The sequence below is a fragment of the Cinclus cinclus genome, chromosome Z (genome assembly GCF_963662255.1).
Source record: "Cinclus cinclus chromosome Z, bCinCin1.1, whole genome shotgun sequence".
NCBI lineage: Eukaryota > Metazoa > Chordata > Aves > Passeriformes > Cinclidae > Cinclus > Cinclus cinclus.
The window spans coordinates 4,836,616-4,860,475 of NC_085084.1; the positions used below are offsets into that span (position 1 = coordinate 4,836,616).

General features: G+C 42.3%; 1 protein-coding gene across 2 annotated transcripts in view; it reads left to right on the plus strand.

Moving 5' to 3' along the window:
• Positions 1-21,742, plus strand: part of ZNF462 (zinc finger protein 462) — a 48,556-nt gene extending 26,814 nt beyond the window's left edge. For both annotated transcript variants that reach the window (XM_062513101.1, XM_062513102.1), the window contains exons 7-12: positions 5,148-5,412; positions 7,938-8,074; positions 13,386-13,609; positions 16,043-16,175; positions 20,500-20,614; positions 21,540-21,742. In XM_062513101.1, the coding sequence (XP_062369085.1) occupies positions 5,148-5,412; positions 7,938-8,074; positions 13,386-13,609; positions 16,043-16,175; positions 20,500-20,614; positions 21,540-21,741 (1,076 nt within the window). In that variant the 3' untranslated portion in view covers position 21,742. The remainder of the gene's footprint in view (positions 1-5,147; positions 5,413-7,937; positions 8,075-13,385; positions 13,610-16,042; positions 16,176-20,499; positions 20,615-21,539) is intronic.
• The last annotated feature ends 2,118 nt before the right edge of the window (positions 21,743-23,860 follow it).

Sequence of the window (23,860 nt, forward strand, 5' to 3'; positions counted from 1 at the left end):
TTCAAAATACTTTCCTCTTAGTCTCTCTAGAACATTTCCTCAGAGATCCAGAATGTCCCAGGCCTAGGTATTAATATTTAATTTCCTTTGTTTTCCTCACAAAGCGTTACTAAGCACTTTCTGTTATTTATACATTCCCTTTGGGTTTTCTTCTTATCTCATGAGCCAGGCATCTCTGTCCCCAGTTTCACTGTTCTTGCACATGCTGGTCTCTTTTGACTGGTTGATGTTTCTGTGTGAATATACCAGGAGAGTGTGGTGTCTTCACTTTTATCTCCCAGTGATTCCTCCTGGTTGCTGAGCTACTCAATTATTAAAATTCCGTAAATTCAATAACGTCACTTTTCAGTGTACTCCAACAGCTGCTTTTCCTGAGCAGTGTTCTTCCCTCCACCCCTATCCATCACTGTGCAGGCATGAAAGTGTTTATATTACATATGTCTGGTTCTATCCACCCTAAAAGGACTTAATTTCCTCCCTGTAATAGGTCCTTTTCCCTCTTGTTTCTCAGCTGTTGCTCAGTGTATCTTACTTTGAGATGTCTGGGTGAATTTCTGACCTGTTATTGTTGGGTTTAGGAATCTTGTGGACCTGTCTTGCTGTTGCATGTGATGTTCATTGATAGCTCTGAAAGTACCTACAAACAACTGAAACAACACTGAATTTCTGTGTAGATTTATGTTTTCAGTTCAGGATCTGAAACTGCACTTTTTTCTCCTGAAAAGATCCCCAAGTTTTGTTTTTGTTGAGGCATCTCAAACATGTTATATGCTACACAGGATCCAACAATTTTCATTTTGCTTCTGTGCTGGGTTTTCATTATTTATTTTCTTTGTACATTTTTTCCCCAGTGTGTGACCCCAGGGTATGCAGGGAATCAAGGTAAATTTTCATGACTGTATTGCCTTGCTCTTTTGGCTGAGGTAGTAACCCCCAGATTTGTTGGCAGACTCATTTGTCCCAGTGTTTGGCACTGTAGTTTGGATGAAGTTTTAGGCATGACAACATCCCTGACCAGGCATTTTGGTGTTTCAGGCACACTGGAAATGCCCATGGAGGGACACAGTGAGACTTGCTTGTGTGTTTTTACCAGAATGGAGCAGTAATTTAGATACAGCTGTGTTGATAAAACACCACACGGACAATAATTTCTCCTGCTTTTCTTTCAACTTCTGGAATTTTGGGTATAAAGCCACTCTTCTATACTAAGGAAAGATAATGCCTTTTAGATCCATACGTGCTGACAGGGGTTACAATATTTTGTTGGCCTAGTTACTTGTCCTGTGCAGGTAATTTTGTAGGTAGATGCCATAAGTAAAGTCTCAAAATTGAGATTTGCAGCATTGCTGCTGTTCTTTCCATTTTTAGCTATAGCCATCACTGTTAATTTTTGCCTCTTGATATGACTGTACGTGTCCTTCATTTTATCTCAGATCATCCTATGCTGTTATCTTGTTTTTGGAGTTGCACAGTGAAGTCCCTCCATCCGTTGTGAATACATTAGTTTTTAAAAAGGAATCTCAGTGCTTTGGGTGTGGGATTTTTTGTTTGTTTGTTTTGTTTTGTTTGATTGATTGTTTCAGGTGAGTCAGGGCTAAGTGTTCCATTTTCTCCCCTTTCATTGCATATATGAATATGCTTTATTTTCTTGTGCTGCCTGGAGGCTGTTTAGTGGGGGGGGGGGGGGGGGGGGGGGGAAGAAAGCACCCTTTCTCCTTAAAATGTAGATGGTACTTACTGGTGTTTAATTTTTCTTAACTTCTCTTCCAGTTGTGTTTATTCACTGCTGTTGTGTTTCACATGTGCTTAATACAATCTGTTTAAAATCTTCCCTTTGCTTATTTCAAATGGTTTCTGATTTCTGACTTCCTAGGCTCTTAGGGCCTTTTTTACTTCTTTTAGACATGGATGGCTAAACTCTCTTCTCGCTCTAGGCCAAGGCTGTTAACACTTTATCAGAGTGCTCCCAGCCCTTTGTGCTTGGGGGGTGCAGGAAAAACACATACAACTTGCATTGTGTATGGCCATGACTCAGTTTTTGGGTCAGCTCTGAAGGAAAAGCTCTGCTCCTTCATTCTTCAGCCTGGCATCCTGTTGTTGGGGCAACACCTCCAGAATATGTCTGGAACACCAGCCCACTTTTCCAGTGGGAACAGAGCAGGGGAAAGTGCAGTTTTTAAAGCAATGCTGTTGCTCAGTGCCTGTGGATTTGCCCCCCCTGACCCCCTGACCCTTCTCCAAGGCACTGCTTTTGAAAATATAAATTAAAAAAAATGTCCAGAAGCTCTCCCCCATCCAGTGTTTGTCATTTTCTGGTGATTTGCTCTGTGTTGTGTGCCAGGATGCATCTCTGGGGGCAAGTTGCTGTCGTTCCACTGCCTCTGCTGGTTTGGGAGTGGGCACAATGAAGGTGGGGCTGCTGAACCCAGTGGACAACTTCCCATGCCTTCAGTCAACTTTGGGCTCTGTCCAGGGTGTTCCTGGTGCAGCTGGGCTGCACCCTCATGCCAGGAGAACTGTCTGGCAAAGCTGGGTCTCAGACACCAACAGAAGCCCTATGCACATGTGTTAATCCTGAGTGTTTTCCTTCAGGAAGTGCTAAATCTTGCACTTGCAGCAAGTTTGCAGCAAGTGTAATAAAAGAATTTGGCAAGGGAAAAGGCAAGGAGTACACTAGGCTGTGCATGCTACCATTATTCAAGGGTACAACTCACTGGAAAAACTCTTTGGATAGTTTTTTTTATTCCTGTAAATACCATAACTCTTGTAAAAGTGTAGTGGAGCAATATACTAAAAACTGCAAGGTGGCCTGTGTGAAAGGTAGAATTTTCTTCTGGCTATTCCTGATGACAGGGAAAGCTACTTGATTTGCTTTTTTTGTTGTTGTTTTTGTGTGTGGGAATTGACATGAAACAATCTACTTCTGCAGTTTTCACATACCAGATTCCACTGGGATGTGTAAATAACCAATGGAAAGTTCGAAAGCTGGAATAATAGACACCAGATGATAGGAGGAGTAAAAACATCTGAAGTACAGTAAATCTTGCAGACAACAGCAGAACTTCCTTCTCCTGAAGAGAATTGTTTTTAGACCTGTAGCTTTCCTAGCCATGGGTATCTCTGGGACTTTGGTCATGAACACTGGTGGTGAGGTGAAAATTTTTGATCCTTTCTTCCTGAGGAGGGGAACAAGTGAGCCTCAAAGTAGACGTCAATACCATAAGAGTAATTTGACTAGTACACATTAAAAAAAAAAGAAAAACAAAACACCAAACAACCCATTTCAGATGCTATGAACTTCCGTTTTAGGCTGCCTTACCCTTGCTTGAAGATCTGTCTAAATGTGTCTTGAGCTTTTAGAATCACTGAACCTCGTAGCCCAGAGAAGTGAGTCAGCATATCCCCTCTGAGCCCTCAAGATCCTGTTCCAGAGGAGGGTGAGCACACAGTTGCTGCCTTTGAGAGAAAAGAGACTTCTGCTGAGGGTTTACAGTTCCTCAGGCCTGTCCTGTGCCAAAGTAAAGGATGTGGGGAGCCTGCTTCAAACACAAGGGAAGGAAAGCCTTGACATTTAAACAGGTGGAGCTCACTGTGAGCCCTCCTGGTGAACAAACGTGCTGTAGAAGTGGTAGAAGCAAGAGATGAGAAATGCTGTGTTGTAATCCTGCCTCACTCAGCTCATGGGACTTGGATAAGAAAAACAAGCTCAAATTTCCTTCATTTTACCAGAATCTTTCATGTCTCTGCCTTTCTCTTTGCTATGTGCACCTGGTGGTGATGCCACAGGAGCCTGGAGACATTTACCTGCTGTGTCTGTTTTGTTTCAGGGTTTGGTTTGATTTTTTTCTTTTAAATTTTCATTATTTGTTACTCATTTCTGGGGCATGTGTAACCCTTGCCTATGGTAGTGGGAAAAGAAAGCAAGCATTTTGCTCTTTTGAAGACAGGTGGAGAAGTCTCCACATTCAGTGTTGTATAGGCCTGTTTGCCTTTTTGTTTCCCCATACTAATTGGTTGGAATGGATGGTGTTGAGTTCCCACAAATGTGTGTCTGTTAGGGAATTCTTACATATTTAGCCTTGGGGAATTCAGCTTTGGAAAATGAAGTACACATCAAAGCAGGAGGTGGCCCGTACAGTTTGTGTCCTGACTTCCCTCCCACCTCCCCCTCCCTCCTTGCTTTTTTTCCCTCCCTTCTAGAAAGCTTAGGAAAAGAGCCTTTTGTCTTCTATTCAGGAAAAATTGCGCTGAAATTCATCTGTGCTTTATTCATCTCCTTTGATTTGTGCCATTCATGGGCAGCTGTGGGTTATGTAGAACAAAGCAGATGAATTCCTAACCTCCACATTCAAGCAGTGTGTTGGGAAAAGTTCAACACCACCCTCCCTGCCCCCACAATCCTTTTTTGGGGTATCCAACCAGCATATTACAACTTTCAGTTTCCATACTGAGACATCTCTGGACTCTGTTCCTCCTGCCATTAAAGTGGTGTGGCAGAGTTCTTCTGGATTGTAGAAGACATGTGTCCTTAGAAATCTCTTTTCTCAGTATAGCAAAACAGTGGTTTGAAAGTTTGCTTTATGGAACTTGTGATTAAACATACTTTTTTTTTTTCCAATGATGATTTAATTTCTAACATCATCAACATGAGTAGGGATGGGTATCCATTTATTTTTCTTCATTTTTCTTTTTTTTTCCCGTATAGATAGATTATTTACATATATCCTGTGGCAGATCTTCACCTTGTGTGAACTGGCATGAGATATTTGACAGGATCTGGTCTGATTTATGTGCCAAACACATAAAACATTTGGCAGTGTGGTTAACGGGCTTTACCTTCACAAATTTAGTGTCTTAAAATCAGGCTTCCTTTCAAACTAGTTTAATGTGTGTCACTCCTTTCTTCCCCCAATCAGATCTAAAAAAACATAATTTATATTGCTCACCTTATAAATTGTAGAATACACATTAAATTAGATTAAGAAGTGCTGCACCTTTTAATCCCTTCAGAAAGCAGGATTAGTTTCATAACCAACAGCTTGATCAACCCCCTCCAAAAGCCAGTGGGTTCTGGAGCAAGCATCATCAAACCTTTTTTAGATCTGTTGATCCACCTGGAATAACAACTTCGCTCTGTTTCCCTGCAGATTCTTCATACTCGGAGCCCCCTGATGTTCAGCAGCAGTTGAACCACTACCAGTCTGCAGCCTTGGCCAGGAACAACAACAACATCAGCCCAATCCCACTTTCTGGGAGTGCTGCAGGAGTGGAAAAAGCAGAAGCCATCCTTAACTGTGAATTTTGCGAATTCTCTTCGGGTTACATACAGAGCATCCGGCGCCACTACCGCGACAAGCACGGAGGGAAAAAGCTCTTCAAGTGCAAAGATTGTTCCTTTTATACAGGCTTTAAGTAAGTACTGTGCAAAACTGATGAACTGAACTCATAAGGGTTTTTTTGTTTTGTTTTTTTTTTAAGCACTTGAAAAGACTTCTGAGGTCTTTGAGAGCTGGCTGTAGCTAACAGGAACATGGCCACTGCTGACCAGGGAGAGGAGTGTAGGCAATGACATGCCAGATCACAGCAGCATCCATGTAATCCATTTTCTTTTCTCCTACAACAGCCGGTACCATCTGCTGCAGACAAAAGCACAGTGAGTCCTTGCAGTAGGTTTCAGAATCACAGAATTGTTCAGGATGGAAAAGACCCTTAAGATCATTGAGTTAACCATTAACCCAGCACTGCCAAGCTCCACATTAAACCTTAGTGACACATCTGCACATCTTCTAAATCCCTCCAGGGGTGATGACTCAACCACTTCTCTGGGCAGCCTGTTCCCATGCCTGACAGCCCTTTCTGGGAAGAATTTTTTTCCTTACATCCAATCTAATTGTCCCCTGGTGCACCTTGAGGCCAACAGGTTCACAGCATCCTCATTGTCTGCTTGGCACAATCCTTCTTGCAAAAGTCATGAACTTTCCTTTTCTTCCCTGAGTTCCAGACACATCTCTCTGTTCAGCCAGGCCAGTCTCATCTTTTGGCACATATAGTCAATCTGTTCTTGCACCTTTAGGATTTTCTACTTGGAGAATATCCAGTGTTCCTGGATTCCTTTGTCCTTCAGGATGCCCTCCCAGGGGACTTTCTCAGCCAGTGCCCCACTCATGCCAAAGTCTGCCCTCTGGAATTCCAAGGTGGCAGTTCTGCTGCACCCCTCCTTACTTCTCTGAGATTCTCTGAGAAGCAAAAACTCTAATTTCATGATCCCTTTGTCCTTAAGTGTGAAAATTTTCTCTGCAGAAATAATGTTATTTCCACATGCAACCAGCATGAAATGTGGGACAGTCAAGTGTCCTGTGGCAACAGGGAAATTTATATCACCTTAGTGAAGAAACCCTTCTCATGTAATTTGCTTTCCCCCCAGTCTTTCTAGCTTAAATGATAAAAAGAAGCTATTCTCTAGCATATCTGACATACAGAAACATTTCAGAAAATCCAATTATTTAAATTTAAAGGCTCGGTGCCTTGTGTGTGGGGGTTTTAGCTGTTCTTCTGTAGGAAAAGAGAAGAAGGCACCTATGTGGTTCATCATTTCCTGTTGATGTGCTGGGCCCTTGAGAGTAACACCCTCAGCTTACATTTGAGGTCTTAAACTTGTTAAGAATGACAGTAAACAGTAAGACTGGATCAAGAGGAGGAAATGTTGAGCACAAACCTGAGAGAACCCACATGGAAACAGACTCTAGTTACATGTCTCTACCCTTTGTTGCTTCGTCTTTCCTCTCCCTATGTTAAAATTTGGTGCTTATGCTTAGTATCCTGGTTGCTCTCTGTCTTAGATACTACCAGAAATTTACAGGTCCAGTCTGTCAGTGTCTTGCAAGTGCCATTTTCTTTCACTTTGGTATTATGAAATGAATCACACAACAATAATTTAAACATGTTCATAACAGCGTATTTTTTGTCTTAACAAAGGGGAGCAGGAGACAAAAAAAATCCCCAAAAACATGCCAATCCCCTCTTCAAGCCACCCTAGAAACTTAAAAGCATGGGAGCAGTGGCCAAAGTTAATAGAAATATATCTGCAGAATTCAGTGATTGCTGGATTGGGTCCAAAGCCACTTTTTAGTCTAGTTCAATGTGTCAAGCCCCTTAGCTTTTGCAAGGTTTATCACTGCTTTAGGAAAAAAAATTACCAAGCGCCCCAAGTTTAGAGGCAGCTCTGATTTCAGTAGTTGGGCTTGTGGTTAGATGGATGTACAGATAATTTCTTCTGCTATGTGTATCTCTTGCAACTTCTAAGTATGCAGCCAGTGTAATGCCAGCATGAAATGTTTGGTTCAAAAGTCCTGTGAAGTATTCATTCATTCTTCCACACTAATAGTTACAGTATTCTAAGTCTTGGGTTTTCAGATCATTACAGCTGATGCTTTGAAAGTTAAACCACTCAGTGCCAAACTCACTATGAGCACAAATCCCTTTTGTACCCACGATCTAAACAGTTTAACTGGTTAGATCAAGGTGGTTAAGGATGTTTTCTGCATGAAATAAGTTTGTCCTCCCCTCTGGAAGTCCAGAACAGTTGACGGATTTTGTTTAACCTTCACCGGAGAAAGCGCACTGAACATTTCAGCCTGAAGACAGATAATGAGAATGAAGGATGGGAATTCTTTTGCTATCTTAACTATAGCAATGTGACTATATGGAGCAGCCCATGCAGCAGAATATCTTGTCACCACGAGTGTTTGTTGCTTTGAGGGTACGAGCCTGCAGATTCCTCTGCTCATGTGTCGCTCATGTGAGCAGCCCCTCTGCAGGGCTGTGCGGACAGGGCTGAGTGGCATCTGCACCTTTTTACACCACACGTCCCTTATAGAGCTGTGACACCTCACTGCTCCCCTCCTGACTGCTCCCATTGTCTCCCTCCTCTCTTGCAGATCTGCTTTTACTATGCACGTGGAGGCCGGGCATTCGGCAGTCCCCGAGGAAGGACCCAAAGACCTTCGCTGCCCTCTCTGTCTCTACCACACCAAATACAAACGCAACATGATTGACCACATAGTTCTGCACAGAGGTAACAACGTCCGTGTCCATGTCTGTCCAGTCAGAGGAGTGCTGGACAGGGCCCTGGTCTGGTTTAATTAAATGTTTCAGACTGGTTTCATTAAATTTTTCCTCTCTACACGAGGACAAATAAGTTGAAGGTGTCACCAGCCTTTGGTTATCTTTTTAATTTCATTTCTATATGATGTGTCTTATTTGTTTCCTGTGGAATTTGAAGTCCGCCAGTGCTGATACAGGGTGTATTTGTGATAATTTTTAAGCTTTTCCTCAAGAGAGGTGAACAGCCATTAAACACCTGTTTAGCAAGAGTTGCCCTAATTTGCAACCTTGATCTAGGCCAGAATTGTGCCCTGCCCATGTCCTTGTTATCTTAAAGTCCTTGTTGTCATAAACTCACCCAAAAGGTTTATCAGCTAACCATAGAGGGCTCAAAATATCCCTTGATAAATACCTTGAGTATCTCCTCAGTGTTCTTAGGAACAAAATAATGATCTCATTTGTTGCTTTACTGTAAAACTCCTTTTCTGTCTACACCTCAATTTTTAAGTTTTTGTTTTTAAAGCCTGCTGGAAGTGGGATTAGGGATTTCTATATTCTATTAACTGTGGGCTTGCTAGCTCAGAAGAGACAGCAGTTTGGGCTCTCTGGGCTGGGATTCCTGCCCACAGCTATCACACTTGATGCTTGTGGATGGTCTGTTGGCTGCCGAAATCCAAACCCATGTGTTGGGATGGCACTCTGCCTGCGTGCAGGTTGGGCAGAGTTTCACAGTGGGGTACTGGTGGTGAGCAAACACAGGTTTTGCATGCCATCTTTTTCCTGGAGGAGATTCTAGTGTGACAAGTGCTGTCGTGATTCCTTGTAGCATACCACTTCTCAGTGTTGGTAGCTTCAAGTCCTTCTTGTAGTGGCGCAGTGAGCTTGGCAGAATTCAGATATCTTTCTCCTAGAAAGGCTGGTCCAAGGGAACATCTGGGGAAGTGACCTGTCAGTGATTCAGAAAGCACGTTGCAAAGCTGCCATGTTTTGTTTTAAGGGTTTGGCTGATGCTCTGGCTTTTACTTCCCATCTTTAAAGGTGTTGCTGTGTCAGATTTTGCCCAGTTTGCTCCACTTTGTGGCCATGCCATGGCTCCAGCAGACAATGCCAGGCCTTTAAAACAGGGGAAATGGGATGGGTTCCATCACTTAGAGGTTTGGTGTTGGGAATGTCCAGTTGCAGAAGTTGCATGAGCTCAAACAGCTCTACTGCTTGTGCAGAGCTGTTTCTGACCACTTGAAAGGAGGTTGTCACCTCCTGGGTGAGTGAAGCTGTGGATCTTTTCTTCTGTAGAACTTGCTTCAGTTGCACAAACCAACCCCAAAGACTTTTTGCTGCTGAAACAAACTTTATGGCAAAAGGACATAATGGTCTACAGACTGCAGTGCTGGGCGGCAAAAAAAACAGAGTAAAAGAGGTTTTAATGCAAATGGGATTATAGATGGTAAACAGTCTCAGAGGCCACAAAAGCATTTTCTTTGACATCATATGTCCAGGGTTCATAGAGTTATTCCTGGTGCATATATAGAGCTAAAAAACACCCCTCTACTGTTGTGTTTAATTGTGTGGCAGCTGAAGCAGATGGTTTTGACAAGATTTAACCTGCACTGAAAGAAAGACTGAAGGATAGTCAATGTAGTCTGAGATAGCCTTCCTTTTTTATGGCCACTGCATTGGCAAAGCAAGGGCATAACCCTGAGCTGCAGCCCAAGAAAATTAGTTTTGAGGTAGATGGAGTGGTGCAGTCTGTAAAATCAGGAGTGAAGGATTCGATCCATTCATAGTTAATGTTCCTTTTGTGCAAAAGGCATGTTTACAGATGCATGATTCTTACATTACTTCCAAGTTGCTGCACCCCTAATCCTTGGTGAAACGGCATGTACTTGAAATGGAGAATATATTTGCCTCCTAATGAGTGGCTGCAGAGGCTGAATTTCACAGGGTTAAAGCAATATCAGCTAGCAGCCTCAATGCCTACTGAGGAAAAAAAAAATAGGTCAAGGAATTTGCTTTCCATGAAGGAGAGGTTCCAAGAGCTTCTCTCATGTACCACCTGACACCTGATCAGTGTCAGGGCAGCTCAACCTCCCTTCTGTGGGTACACAGATGGAGCACAGGTTTATTACAGATGTCCTGTCCCAGGGGGCTGACACAGCCAGAGGCTGCTCCAGGGCAGTGAGGAGAAGTTTGGCTCTCTTATTCTTCCTGATCTTTATGACAGGCAAGGGGAGACAGGGAATTCCTGATCCAGCAGCATGTTTGCTTTTAATTTATGCTGGACACATAAATGTGTGTGTCACAGAACCAGTTAGGTTGGAAAAGAGCTCTGAGACCATCTGTGGTCTGCGTCCAACCTGTGACCAAGGTTCATCCTTATCCCCACCTTATCCCCAGCCCAAAGCACTGAGTGCCACCTCCAGGTGTTCCTTGCACACCTCCAAGGATGGGAACTCCCAACACCTCCCTGGGGAGCCCCTTCCAGTGCCTGGCCACCTTTTCTCCTGATGCTATCCTGTCCACTAGCATTCCCTTCATGAATTTTGAAGTATAGTAGTGTTTTTCCAGGGCTGAATGCAACTTACCAAGTTCACTGTTGGCTATATTTTTAAATCCTTGGGCATTTTTCTTCCTTATCCTTCCATTAGAGAGCTAGTGATTTTCTTCTTCATAAGACCCATATGTTTTGAATGGGTCTTTAATTTATCTTTCCTTTAAGATCTATTTTCGGATTTACTGACCACCCCAAAGGCTTCCTAGCTAAGATCCTGATTTCTTGCACATGCTTTTTTCTGGCATTTTCCATTATACATATACAATTTCACTGATTCATGGAGAACCCTTATGCAGTGGTTGCTTTTGACTACTGGAATGCAAATGCTGCTTGTTCTGTGAGCGTACTTTGGATTTCCAAGCAAAAATGTATATTTTCGAAACCCAAGATGACCAGGTAATTGGTCTATGTCTAGATAGTAGAACTGCTTTATTTTTGGTTTACCTTTGAGGGAAAGGAAGTGAGTTATATATGCTCTGCTATGTTCTGAACTATGATTTTTCCTTACAACTCAGGACTAATAGAGTCCTGAGCTCTCTTGTTCCTTGAGCAAAAAGATATATATCTGCTTTGAGTTATTGTGCTGATAATAGCTAGTCATTAATGTCCTTTCAGTTAATTCCCTGATACAATTAGCCTGAATATTCCAGTCTAGTGGAAGGATTGGATTTCTTAAATTATGCTTTTGTTAGGTGTTTATTTTGTTGTTAATTTTTTAATTACTGCTCTTGAAAAAAGGACTGTTCCTCAAGTCTTTTTGTGAGGTGTCTACAGTAGTCTTTGACTAGACACTGATGAACTTTGAAGAAGTCTCACGGGGGTAAAGAAGCTTTTCAATTTTTTTGTATGGGGCTTCATGGTTTGCTGTAATTTTGTTGATTGTCCAGACATGATAAGTACATTCTAAATGAGTAATTAAATAAACAGGGCTTTGCAGGGGCAAGATAGAGGTGAGAGCATAACCTTAAGAAATGTAACATTCCAGGTAGCCCTGCAGGTTTCAAAAACATAGCTTGGAGGAAGCTCACTGACATGAATACATCATGTAAAAGCTATAAGTCATTCTCTGAAATTGAAATCTTTAAATCTGGAGTTGATATTTGTGTCTATTTTGCTCTTGTCTTTCTCTCCTGCCTTTGATTTGGGGACTCTTGTGTGTGATTGTGAGTTAATAGGTTTTGTTCATGTGAATAAGAGAATGCTGCCTTACTTCAGACTGGTAAATTTAAAGTTTTATACTGTTGCATGTTTCAGCTTTTTTTATCTGTGCCAGGTGTTAGAGGAAAAGTGAATGTTAAAATATTTTAATTAGTATTTCTATTCTTGAAAACTTCACTTGGCTTTTTCACTTCTGAAACTTTTTTGGCTGCGTCACTTAATTTCTGAGACTCCCAAAGCACGCAGCTGCAACAACCTTGTAAAATGTTTTTCTAGTGATCTCAGCACCAAAGCTTTAAATTCTGTCTTAAACCCTATTCTCCCCTCCCCTGTTTCCCCTCTGAATGGCCACTATTTGGTTTCTTTATAGTGAGAGAAGCTGTTGTTGGTGTAGAAAAGAATCACAAGGGTGATTCTTCGGGTGTTTGTTTTCTTTTTTTTTGTTTTCTTTTTTTTTTTCTTTTTTTTTTTTTTTGGTTAAGGCATAGCTTTGGGGAAAACTTCAAAAAGAGGAAGTACGAGATAAGTTTTGTGCCGGGCAGGATGGAATATTTTGTTGAGCTGCTGAAAAAAGACTTACTGTAAAGGGAGTGTGTGTTTCTGTAGTTGTCTTTGGATGTAATTTTACCCTCCTCACTAGAAGAAAGGGCCCATTGGCTCAGATCCATGTGTGCACTGCCACGTCTTACATTCCTTCAGCCTTCATGTCTACCATAAGAGATTCAGGCCCCTTTTTTTTATTTTTTTCTCCTGTCTTTGGGGATGAGCCTGGACCCTCCTTTAGTATGCAGTCCATAAGGAGGAGCAGTGCTAAGTTTCAAGTGTTCAAGCTCAAAATGCCACTTTGGGTAACAAAAGCCTTAATGAGGATCTGCTGGTGACCCTCAGCTGAACGGTCAGATTTGGGGTTTCTCTTGTGTGCACAGCATGGAGGGAACCACAGTGGATGAGTGTTGAGGCACATCTGATTCTGGCTGTGTCAAATGACCGAAATTAATTGCTGCTCTGTTAAACCTCACTGCTTTGTTAGAGGGAGTGCAGAGTTTAAAAACTCAGCAAGAGCATTTTCAGTACATCATGCGTGCAGAGCTTGGGCTTTCTGAAAGCTCTGGGTATGTTGGGAAGATTTCTGCTGCTGGCTGAACTTGCACAGCCTTTTTCCAGGGAGAGGTGCTGCCTTGCTCACCTTCTCAGTCCCCAGAGGGCAGATTTGGGTGTGATGGCAAGGACACCAGCTCCAATTTATGCAGAACCAGCAGTGTGTGATGCTTTGGGGAAGCACACCCTGCATCTCCCCTGTTTATTACTTCCCTAGAAGTGGTTCCCAGCTGCTGTCATGCACTGAACAAAAACACACTTTTGGTCTTGGCTGATTTATGGGCTGGTTTTGTGTTCCTAAGCTCTGCTCTTCTACTTCATAGATGGAGTCTCACTTGGCCCAAAACCTTCCATTGCCATCCTCTTCACCCACACACCAGTCACCTGCGTTTGTAGCTTTTGGAGATTAACCCTGCCCTGAGGGGGAGGATTGTTTTCCTGATGTCATTAAGTGAATGCTGTGCTGTCCCCACAGAGGAGAGGGTCGTTCCCATTGAAGTCTGCCGTTCCAAGCTGTCCAAGTACCTGCAGGGAGTTGTGTTCCGCTGTGACAAGTGTACCTTTACCTGCTCCAGTGACGAGAGCTTGCAGCAGCACATAGAGAAGCACAATGAACTGAAACCTTACAAATGCCAACTCTGCTACTACGAGACCAAACACACAGAGGAGCTGGATGCTCACCTTCGAGATGAGCACAAGGTGAGATCCAGTTAGTTTTAATTTGTGGCAATCTAGTCTGCAAGTACTGAATTGGTTTATTTCCATGTCTGACTAGCCATGTTTACACCGGGGTTATTTTTTCCTCTCCCTCCCCAAATATGAAAGTTAAATCCCTTTTTGCACTTCCCTTTTTCATTTTTCTCTCTTTTTTTTTTTTTCCCTTCAGAAACTGAAACATAATCGTTTCTGAAGCTGCTCAGATTGATCAGAATTGGCAAACTGCTGCATGCAGAGTGTGATTATCTGGAAAAGGCTCTTGTGTATGCTGGGTTTATTTAAAGGGGGTTGGGGTAAGGGTCCTGGAACAATACCAAGGCAGTGTGATTCAGCCCCTGTAAAAGGCAGGAGATTCCAAACACAGGATTGCTCTGGTAACTTTAGCAGCCTGACATGCCACACATATTTTAATAACAAAGAGATCTATATATCCCCCTTTACATTTAACAAGGGGAAAGATAAACAGCAAGTCTAACCAGGTCCTCAGTTAAGACTGCTTTGGAGTTTTTCTCGAGGATTATCTGAGTGAATACCAGGTCCAGTCTTTGCTAGGTCATTAAAGGCTTTCCACAGACTGTTAGCTTTGAATTTCTGTAGCTGAGAAACGTTTTTAAGTTCTAGAACTGAGCTGAGTTTTGGAATGTTTCCTAGAGTGCTTCATTGGCAGGTTTCCAGGAGAGGCAGCTATATGCCTTCACCTGTTGCAGCTTAGCTGCCCAAGGTCCTCACTAAAAGCTTCACTGGCTGAATGACTTTTCCTTAAAGCCAAATATATATGGGAAGGTATTAGCAGCAGTCCCAGAGAGAAAGACAAAACAGAACAAACAAAACAAAATCCCCCCAAAAAAAAACAACAAAAAAATTTTCATCCTCAAAAAATACTTGGCCACCTTATGAAACCAAACTTTGTTAATTTATGTTGGCATGCTAAGCTCCTCTGCCATCTTTATTACTTCTGGAGAGTCTTCTGTGATTCAAATGGTACAGAAAGAGTTTCTACAGCTCCTGGTCATCACGGCAAGGTGCCTAGTGTATCCAGGAGGAACTATTGTTTGGGTTTTTTTGACACAGTGCATCAGGCTGAGAAGATTATTCCCTTCACTTAGCTCTCCCTTCTGATCTGGACCTGCAGCAGTGGTCCTGGTAGTTTTGGGCATCACTTCCCCTTTTTTTGTGGGTAAATTATACCTCTGCAATTTGTGTCTTTAAGTTCTGGGCTCAGATACTACCCAGGTTGTATATTGCACCCTAAAAATAAAAACAGTACTTTTATGTGAGCTGAGTTGAACCAAGTGCCTTGCATGTGGTCTGGTTTGTTTAAACCTCTGTGGGTGATGTGTTAAGTTAGAGAACCTCACCACAACTGTCTGTAACCCGGTACTAGGAATCTTCATGCCTCTATGTTCAGGATACTTTGCTATTTGGATGTATCCTACAGCCTGCTTCACATCCTCCTTGGGATCACTCTCATTTCCTTTCCCACAGAGGGGTAAAAAACAGGCTGTGGGTGTCGATATTCCATTCAGCCTCTTGCAGGACACGTTGTGCTGCACTCACTGCTCCGTCTCCATCCCCTCTGCCCGCGTGGCTCAGTGCCTGTGCTGCTGGAGGGCTGTCTCTCTGCATGAAAGATGAATCCAAAACCCTTCCCAGCAGCGATCAATGAGCTCAGAGGGCGCTTGTCATCCAGCAAGTATTAGCCTTAGTGTCCTGGTCACGCTCCACGCTCTCCGCCTCCGCTGTAAATCTGGGCTGCTGCTCTGCTGTTCCTGTTGGATGTGGAGCAGTTCCTGACTTCTGTGCCCTGAGCTGCTCCTTTCATACTGCTGCTGTGAGCTGTTAAGTAGCTGGTGCATTTCACCCCAGGGTTAGCTGAATTTGACTGCTGGGTGAAGTATTCCCATTATAGTCTGTGTATCAGTTTGCGAAGCACTTCGAAGCCCGGAGTAATGAAAATTAATCTGTTATTAATGAGTGAGAGTGTGTGTGCAACACAGCAGCCATGTGCTTAGTGAAAAAAAGAACCATCCTTTCATGAATAAAGCTGAATGAACCCGTCACAGAGAGTTTCCCTTCAGTGTGGATGTGTGGTAGCAGTGTTTGATCACAGCAGTTGAATAATGCCATAAAAATGAGGATACAACTCAATGTTTTACATTTTGTGGAAGAAGAAGTGAAGGGGGTTTACCAAATCTCATTAATTTCCGAAAAACAGAAATGAGAATTGCAGAATAAGCACCAATGGAAGAATGCCTTCCCCTGGAAATAAATGAGTGTTAATTTGATTATGGGGACCATATGTCACCTCGAACTGAGCAGGCTTTGAGGTGTATTAGGTTTGGTTTTGCATTTGTGGCCATTTTTCTGGCTGGTTGGTGATTGTGCTGAGTGCTAACAGAAGTGTTCCTTTCAAAGGTGAGTCGTAATTTTGAGCTGGTTGGACGGGTTAACTTGGACCAGTTGGAACAAATGAAAGGGAAAACAGAAAGCTCTAGCAGTGATGAAGAAGAAAAGGAAGAAGAGTTAAGCCCCAAGGCTCAAGAGAGAGGTCAGTGCAGCTCTTTGATGTGTTGTTGGACTTTTTTGTTGGGTTTTTTAGGCAACTGCAACCTGCCTCACCAGTACATCCATGCCAGGTCAGCTGTTGAGTGGACAGCACATATTCTGCAGTAACAGAATGTAGCTTCCCTGAAGACACAGCTCCTGTGAGAATCTTGTCTTTCTAATCTTCCTTACAAATTTTTGTCTGTTCAGAGAGAATGCTTATTATGAGAAAGCACAGATAGCATCTGTGACTAATCTGCCTGTTCAGATAACATCTGTAAGGGCTTGGAAAACTATGTAAGTATATTTTAGTGTCCTGTCAGATTTTCTGTTTTGGTAATCAGTTTCCAGCTTTCACTTGGCATTGTCCAAGTGACGGATGAAGGCTACTTTATGGGCTGTTATTTATCTCTCTGCCCAGCATTCTTTTTCAGTCAGTTCTGTTTGCAGTTGCTGCAGTTGGCAGTTCCAGAGCCAGGGTACATCCATGCCCACCTGTATGTGCCATTTTGTATTTAAATATGTAACTAAGTTTGTATCCAAGAATAATCCCACCAATTTCCACAAGGGTAGGCCATATTCCTTTGGTTTGGTTGAATTCAGATCAGCAGAGAAAAAAGTAAGTTCTCTGTTATTAAAATGAAGGGTTTCCTTTCCAACAACCTTGTTCCATGAAAGACAAGTTATTCCAATATCTGTAGTACCTGTGTTTTTTCTGGTGCAGCAATGCATCATTCAAATGCAGCAATTCTTCAATATATTCAATTCCTTCATGGTTTGAAGGACAGGCCACCCAATTCTTGATGATGACAACTCCACTTAGACAAGTTCTATGTACTTCAGCTAAAGGTACACCACCATGTTTGGTGAACCATTTTCCTCCTGATTTTTTAGCTTTCAAACTCACTCAGGAGCTTTTCAGGGGGAAAAAAAAAATGGTGTCTCATGTATATGTAGGCATTGAAAAACTCCCATTTCTGGATTCACAGGTAGTTTACAGAACTAGGGGATTTCAGATAATGCTTCTTACCTTTTAATAGCAAGACCCCAGCATCCTGGGTTTTATTTTGTGTCCCTGTAGTTTGTGCTTCTCAGCAGTGCTCCAAGAGCAGATAGTGATGGCTTTTAACTCAAATGAGAATGCAGGCTAATTGGATAGGAAACCATTTGTGTTTTAATGTAAAATATCCTACACCATGTCTTAGGTAGAGCAGCAGAAAAATCAGGGGAGGGATGTCAGGTCCGTGTGCACTTCAGAGTTCAGCATATCTCGGGGACAGCTCTGACCCTCTGGGCTTCATGGCTGGAGCAATAATTGTGTCATGATTTGACTAAAGCACCAGCTCACCTCAGCTGCAGATGCAGCAGGCTGATTAATGTTGTGTGTAGACCCGCAGCTAGCAGGGGGTGAGGAGTCAAGCTGTCCTTGTGAGGATTACCTTAGCATTACACACAGGCACAGGTGCTGAGGTGACCTTGGAGGCCATGGTGCCCAGACCAAGGAGAAGAAAGTGCTCTCTGCCAAGCCTCACAAATCCCTGTGAAGGTGCCATGGGCAGGGGGGGCAGCCCAAGGTGAAGTTCATTGTTTAAATTGGCTTTTGGTTACACCCTGGAAGTATAAAAACATCACCTTCCATGCTGGAGTTTTACATGTGCAGGGCTTAATAGATTTGTTATCCTCATGTTTCATAGTTATGCAAGGCAGCATCTTGATGATTCTGTACTTTTTTTTTTTTTCACCTTTAATTATGACTGGCTAAAATAATTTCTGCATGCTTGTTTGGATGACCAGCCTAAAAAAATCAGGTGTATTTTCAGGTTTGCTTTGCAGCATTTCTTTCATCTCTGGCCTGTAGGGTTGATGCTTCACCATTGTTTATTTTGGGGCTTTTTCCTCCTTTTCAGTCTCAACCATTTGTAATAAATTTTAGTAAAATAAGCAGAAAATGCAAAAAACACTTATGCCTAGTACAGCAAGGATATTAGAAAAGATCCAGTTGTATTGATTGCATTTTTCTAGAGAAGCTGTGTGAATTACCACCCTTAAGGTGCAAGATTTTTGAAAAATGTCCCAGTGAGACAGGAACTGAAGGATGCTAAATTGCATGCTGGCATCTCCCTAGGTATTTTCAGAAGATGCTTCTGACACAGCAATGGTTTTCCTTGGTAGCAGTGAGCCAGACCTATGGTTTCAAACAGAGCCTGTCACAATGGCTAATGCTGTCACAGCTTTCAAACCACATCAGACTGTGCAATCCTGGGTGCTGCTGGGGTGCCTCTGACAATTCTAGCCTTTGTGGTGTTAGCAGGAAGTGGGATTTGCTGAGAGTGCCTCTGTGTGTTTCAAGTATCTGTCTGAGGTCTCTGGGGGAATCAGGATTTCTTCCCTAGACTCACCACTTTGACTTGAGCTGCTGTGTGCAGTATTGAAGGTGCAAATAAGAGCTTTTGGCTTCCTCAGATGGGCTGTTGGACCACACAAAGGCCACTATGTAGACATATGTCAGTGTGGACAGGCAGAGCTGGGCAGCAGAGCTGAACTGCACTCTCAGATGGGAAAGGAAGGGAGTAACTTGCAGGTGGTAAAGGATGTAGTATAAAAGGAGATGTATGGGGAGAAAAAGTGTCTGGCATAGACCATGCCAAGAGCAGCTCTCCCAGGTAGAACTGTGTCTCAGAGAGCCTGTTATTGGTCTCTATGTCTTGGTCTTAGCAGATCAAGAGTTGTTTTTCCATAATAGGCAAAAATTAAATGAGTCCATGAGTGCTTGTATATGTGGCAGAGCAAAACCACGGAGAGGTCAGGTGTGTCTGCAGTCTGTTACTTCTCTGCAGGACCCAGAGAAGAGCAGCCTCTGATAATCCTCCAGGGAAGCAGCCCAAATTCACATCCCTAGAGGCAAAAGTTACTGGGGAGTAGGATGAGCAAGATAGTGCTGCCTGAAGAGGTGGTAGATTTACTAGAGTAGCACTTGCTAAACTTAATGGGATTTGCAAATATGAATTATGGAATGACTTGGGTTGGAGCATCCAGTCCCAGCCCCTGCCATGGGCAGTGTCACCTTCCACTGTCCCAGGTTGCTTCATAGTTATATTCTTACACAAAACATCAGCAGCATTTGTCTCTAAAAGTGTTACCCACCAAAAATAGTTATCCCTGTGTCATGACTAGTCTCTGTGTTGCAGTGTCTTTATACAGTTGTGCTATACTTAATGTGTTAAAAATCAAGATGTAAACTGAGCTGATGGCATTTGCTTGCATTCTGGTGTTCCCTGACACAGCAGCTTTATGATATCCAAAAAGTTGTGTCAAACACCATTCCATATAAAACTGAAATAAAGGTTAACTAGTGAGAAGTGTGTCACAAAAAAGCATTTGCAGGACTTGGGTGAGGATAACAGGGAATGTGTGAGCAAATTTGAGTTCATAGGCTGATCCCAAACAGAGTAAAGTCTGAAAGTAGAGAAATCAAGTGAACAGAGATCAGAACTAAAATTAAGCAAAATCCCTTTTCTTTTATTACGTAGTTCAGGAGGAGTCAGAAAGACATTCTGTTGATTTCTTGTTTAAGATAATCCCTGCTAAGGAATTAATGCTCTGAGCAGATGGTGCTGTCTCATTTGCAGCAAAAGAATCAAGTGAGATAGTTCATGCAATTATTTTCAATGGCTTGTGTGGTGATCTTCTTAATTTGTGAGAAAATGTTTCATCTTTTGTCAGAGCAGGCTGTGTTCACATGGAGCTTAGCTTTCAGGAATATCATTCCCTGAGCTTCCAGTGACTTCACTCATGTTACAAGGTGCTTGACACTTCTGCAAATGAGGCCCCAAGCACTTTGTATAAAAGATTAGGATGGCATGAAGCACCTATACAGTTAAGATGCAGGACTTAATCCACGAGGCTTCATGATCTGTTAACAAGAATCACATGTTAAATGTACCGAATCCATGTGTTTCCTAAAATTTGTACTACCAGTTCCAGAATTATAGATGGACTTGAGTGGGGTTTTTTGATTTAGCTTTCAAGCCACTTCAGTCCTAAGCTTTGCAGTTTTGGTTTAGAATTTAAATTTCACAGTCTCTTCATTTGTTGAAGAGGAGCAGGGACTAGTAACTTGTTACCCTTACTTGCAGAGATGCTTTAAGACCTAGGATGGGATTTGTCACTTGCAGTGTCACTTTTCTTTGCAGGAGCTGCGCTTTCCCAGTTATTTGACAGGAAAGTCCTTTTGTTTCTCTGAAATGAGAGGGGACCAAAGCAAGATCACAGTGGTCCCTTCTTGCCCTGGCATTTCTGAGTTCACAGGTTGTGCTGTCTTTTCCCAGATCCCATGATGTTTCCTGACAGCAGTGCTCCGGAGAAGCGCTTTCCGTGCGAGTTCTGCGGCCGATCCTTTACCGAGGGCTCTGAGTGGGAGCGGCACGTGCTGAGGCATGGAATGTAAGTTGGTTTGTGCTCCCTTGCCAAACAGCCAAAGGTGATGGTAGGTCTCTGTATATTCTCCCCCCACCCCATCCCAAAAAGCTGCAATAAATGCAGACACAGTTCTGTGAAAACCAAATCTTTTGATCCAGTCAAATCTTTGGATACAGTCATAGGATGTCTCTGCATCCTTTTTACCACTGCTGCCCAGGGTGGATATAAACCATAAGGTTTAACAGTGGTTCTAAATCTCACGATTGTCCCTAGGTGAATGCCTCTTGGCCAGGATTAATTTCCCCTAACTGTGCTGTTGATTTTTGAAAGAATTTTTCCTCTCTACATCCAGTTTCCACACTGCAGGATGATATACGTCACAGATAGGAATCTCTGGAGCAATCTGTTTCCTTCCCTTGATATAGCTCTCCTTGCTAGCAGAGATCTCTATTCTTGCCACAATTTCTTCAAAGAGCAGGTTTTATTCAAGGCTGCTGACATGTGGGAAGCATCTGAATACAGTGTTGTGGGTCAACTGGGATGGGATGAGAAACAATAACTTCTCTTACCCTTACGAGAATATAAGTCTGAAAATAAGTACGTGAAATGCTGCAACCTATGAAAAATTTTATTGGATTTTATTTTTACTTTGGGAAAAGTACTCCTTTCCTGTGCCTTTGTTAGGTGCGTGTTTACAAGGGACCAAGGAGATGGGAATAAACTCCAAGTGTCACGATTTGAGTTCTTCCCTCTGATCCCAAATCCATCCCAGCGCAGAACAAAGATTCAGTTTCAGGGCCAGAATGTCCCACCAGCAGCTTCATTCCCCTGCTTCTCCTCTTGAGCCAGTGGCATGGCGTGGCTGCCTTTTTGGAAAGTGATCTGCTGCTGTCCCTCATGTGGCTGGCTTTGCTGTACCCTGTGCCCGACCGCTGCTGTTCTTCCACAGGGCGCTGAACGAGAGCAAGCACAGGAGCAGCGAGGACAGCCAGCCCAAGGAGGACGTGGAGGAAACAGCCAGCACGTTGCCAGAAGAGAAGGAAGGCATCGAGACCATGGTGGTGGACTACTCCCACGGTGGGGAAACAGCTATCAGCATGGTGGCTGCTGACCAACCTCTCCTAGACACCCCGGAGGCCAAAAACGAATAAGAATAAGCATTTGGTGTGGTTCTAATCGACAGTACTTGAACAGTGATGAGCTGGGCAGGGTGGGCAGGGTGGGCAGAAGGAAGAAATAAAGCTGCTTTTAGGACTGAATGATCTATTTTCAAAGCACTGGTACCTGTGTGAGTGTGTGTATATTAAAGTTATTTAAGTGATGGAATAAGTGGCTCCATTACATCACTGCATCTTTTTTTTCCTCCTGGATCTGACAATGGGAAGTTACGTTCATCTTTGGACTAATGAAGCAACTCCCCGTGTTTTTCCTACATTACACATCGTACTTTGCAGTGGAGACTTCGATTGTTTTATGAGTGGAAGCGTCGTGAGAGTGGAAGAAGTGGTGGGGGGACAACTTTTGGACGCACAAGTTTGTGTGCGTTTTTCTAGTTTTAATACATAACGCTTTTCCAGACTGAATGCAACTGCTTTAGAAAAGAAAAGGAGAATAAAAAAAAAAAAAAAGAAAAAAAAACCACAGGGGAAAAAAAAAGGAAAATAAAAAAAAAACAACAAAAAAACCCAACCAAACAAACAAAAAAACAAACAAACAAAAAAAACAAAACAGAAACTGCTTTGCTTAAAACAGTCACCTGTTTCCTAGTACCTCAGAATTAACCAAGGGAGATCTCTGCATTTGTCAGTACTACCTGTTGTTGTCGTGGTTAAATGTAGAGAGACTGCTGGGCAAGGTGGTGAATGGAGGAAGAAAAAAAAAAAGTTTTAAAGAAAGGAAAAACAAATTGTGCTTAAAATCCCAGTGTGGGTTTTATTTCTTAAAATACTGTGATTTTTTTAATTATTTTAGTAAAAAAAAAAAACAAAAAAAAGAGAGAGATACTTTAATTCTTAGATAACTGTTTGTGAATTGTCATCCTTTATTCCAGGTAAGCTGTTTGTTAGTATTCAGTTATAATTTTAGTATTTGGTAGATTTCATGTGACTTATTGTGCGGTTTTGTTTGCCACACGTTTTATTTTCTATCAGTCTGAGATGTTACAAATACAGCACAATTAAGTTTCTCATGTAAAAGTGAGTATTTCTTTTTGAGTGGGGGACAGGGAAAGGAGACTAGATCTTGTGAATAGAACCTCTTTTTGTTGTTGCTGTCGTTGTTGTTGTCGTCCTCGTTAATTTTAAACATACGGAGATAACAAAGTTTTAACTTTAAAAAAAGAAAAAAAAACAAAAACAAACAAAAAAAAAAACAAAACAAAAAAAAAACAAACTAAAGAACCAAACTTAACAGCACAGCTATGCAGCTCATGGGCCAAACACATGGGTCCTCATAACCGTTCTGTTGCTTGTCATACTAACATCAGTCTCACACCAGTAACTTTTCGTTGAGATTGGCTGCCTTTTTTCTTTTTTTTTTTTTTAATTGTCTGTGGTTTGTGCGTGGGTTTTTTTTTTTTGTTTGTTTGTTTTGTTGTTTTTTTTTTTTTGTTTTGTTTTGTTTTGGTGTGGTGGGAGGGAGGGGTGTCTCTTAACACATCTTTTTGCAAGCGGAGGTGAGTTGGTTACACACAACATTGAGCCTGAAGAACTACTTTTAACTCGATTCAGTGGATGGAGTTGCTGAGTTTTTTTCCCCTCCTCCTTAGCTTTTTAGCATGAGGGGAGCAGTGTAGAATGGATAGGAACCTGCATACCTTAAGTGGCTGATCCTGCAACTACCCCTTGGGTAGAAAGCCTATTTAAACTCAATATGGGGATTTTGCCTGAGCGGCCAATACAGGATCTGGTGCCCATGGTATGTTCTGATTGTGAACAAAAAAGAAAAAAAAAATAAAAATAAAAAAATAATAAAAAAAAAAGAAATTTTAAAAAAAAAAGAAAAATGAGAAAAAAAACTGAAAAAAAAATATGTTTCTTTCCAAAAAGTAGAAAGTACTTGACTGAAACCTAGTTTTAGAAATGCATGTGTCTTCGTTTGTTTTTTTTTTTGGTTTTTGGGGGGGATCTGGGGGAGGGGGAGGGGGGAAAATAGGAAGCTCTCCAGGAAATTGTGTCCTGGAGAGCTTCACTTAAAAGCGATGGCAAAAACGTTGCATTTGTGGAATAAGTGCTACTTGAGAAGCATGGTGTTTTGCTTTTGGGGATTCAC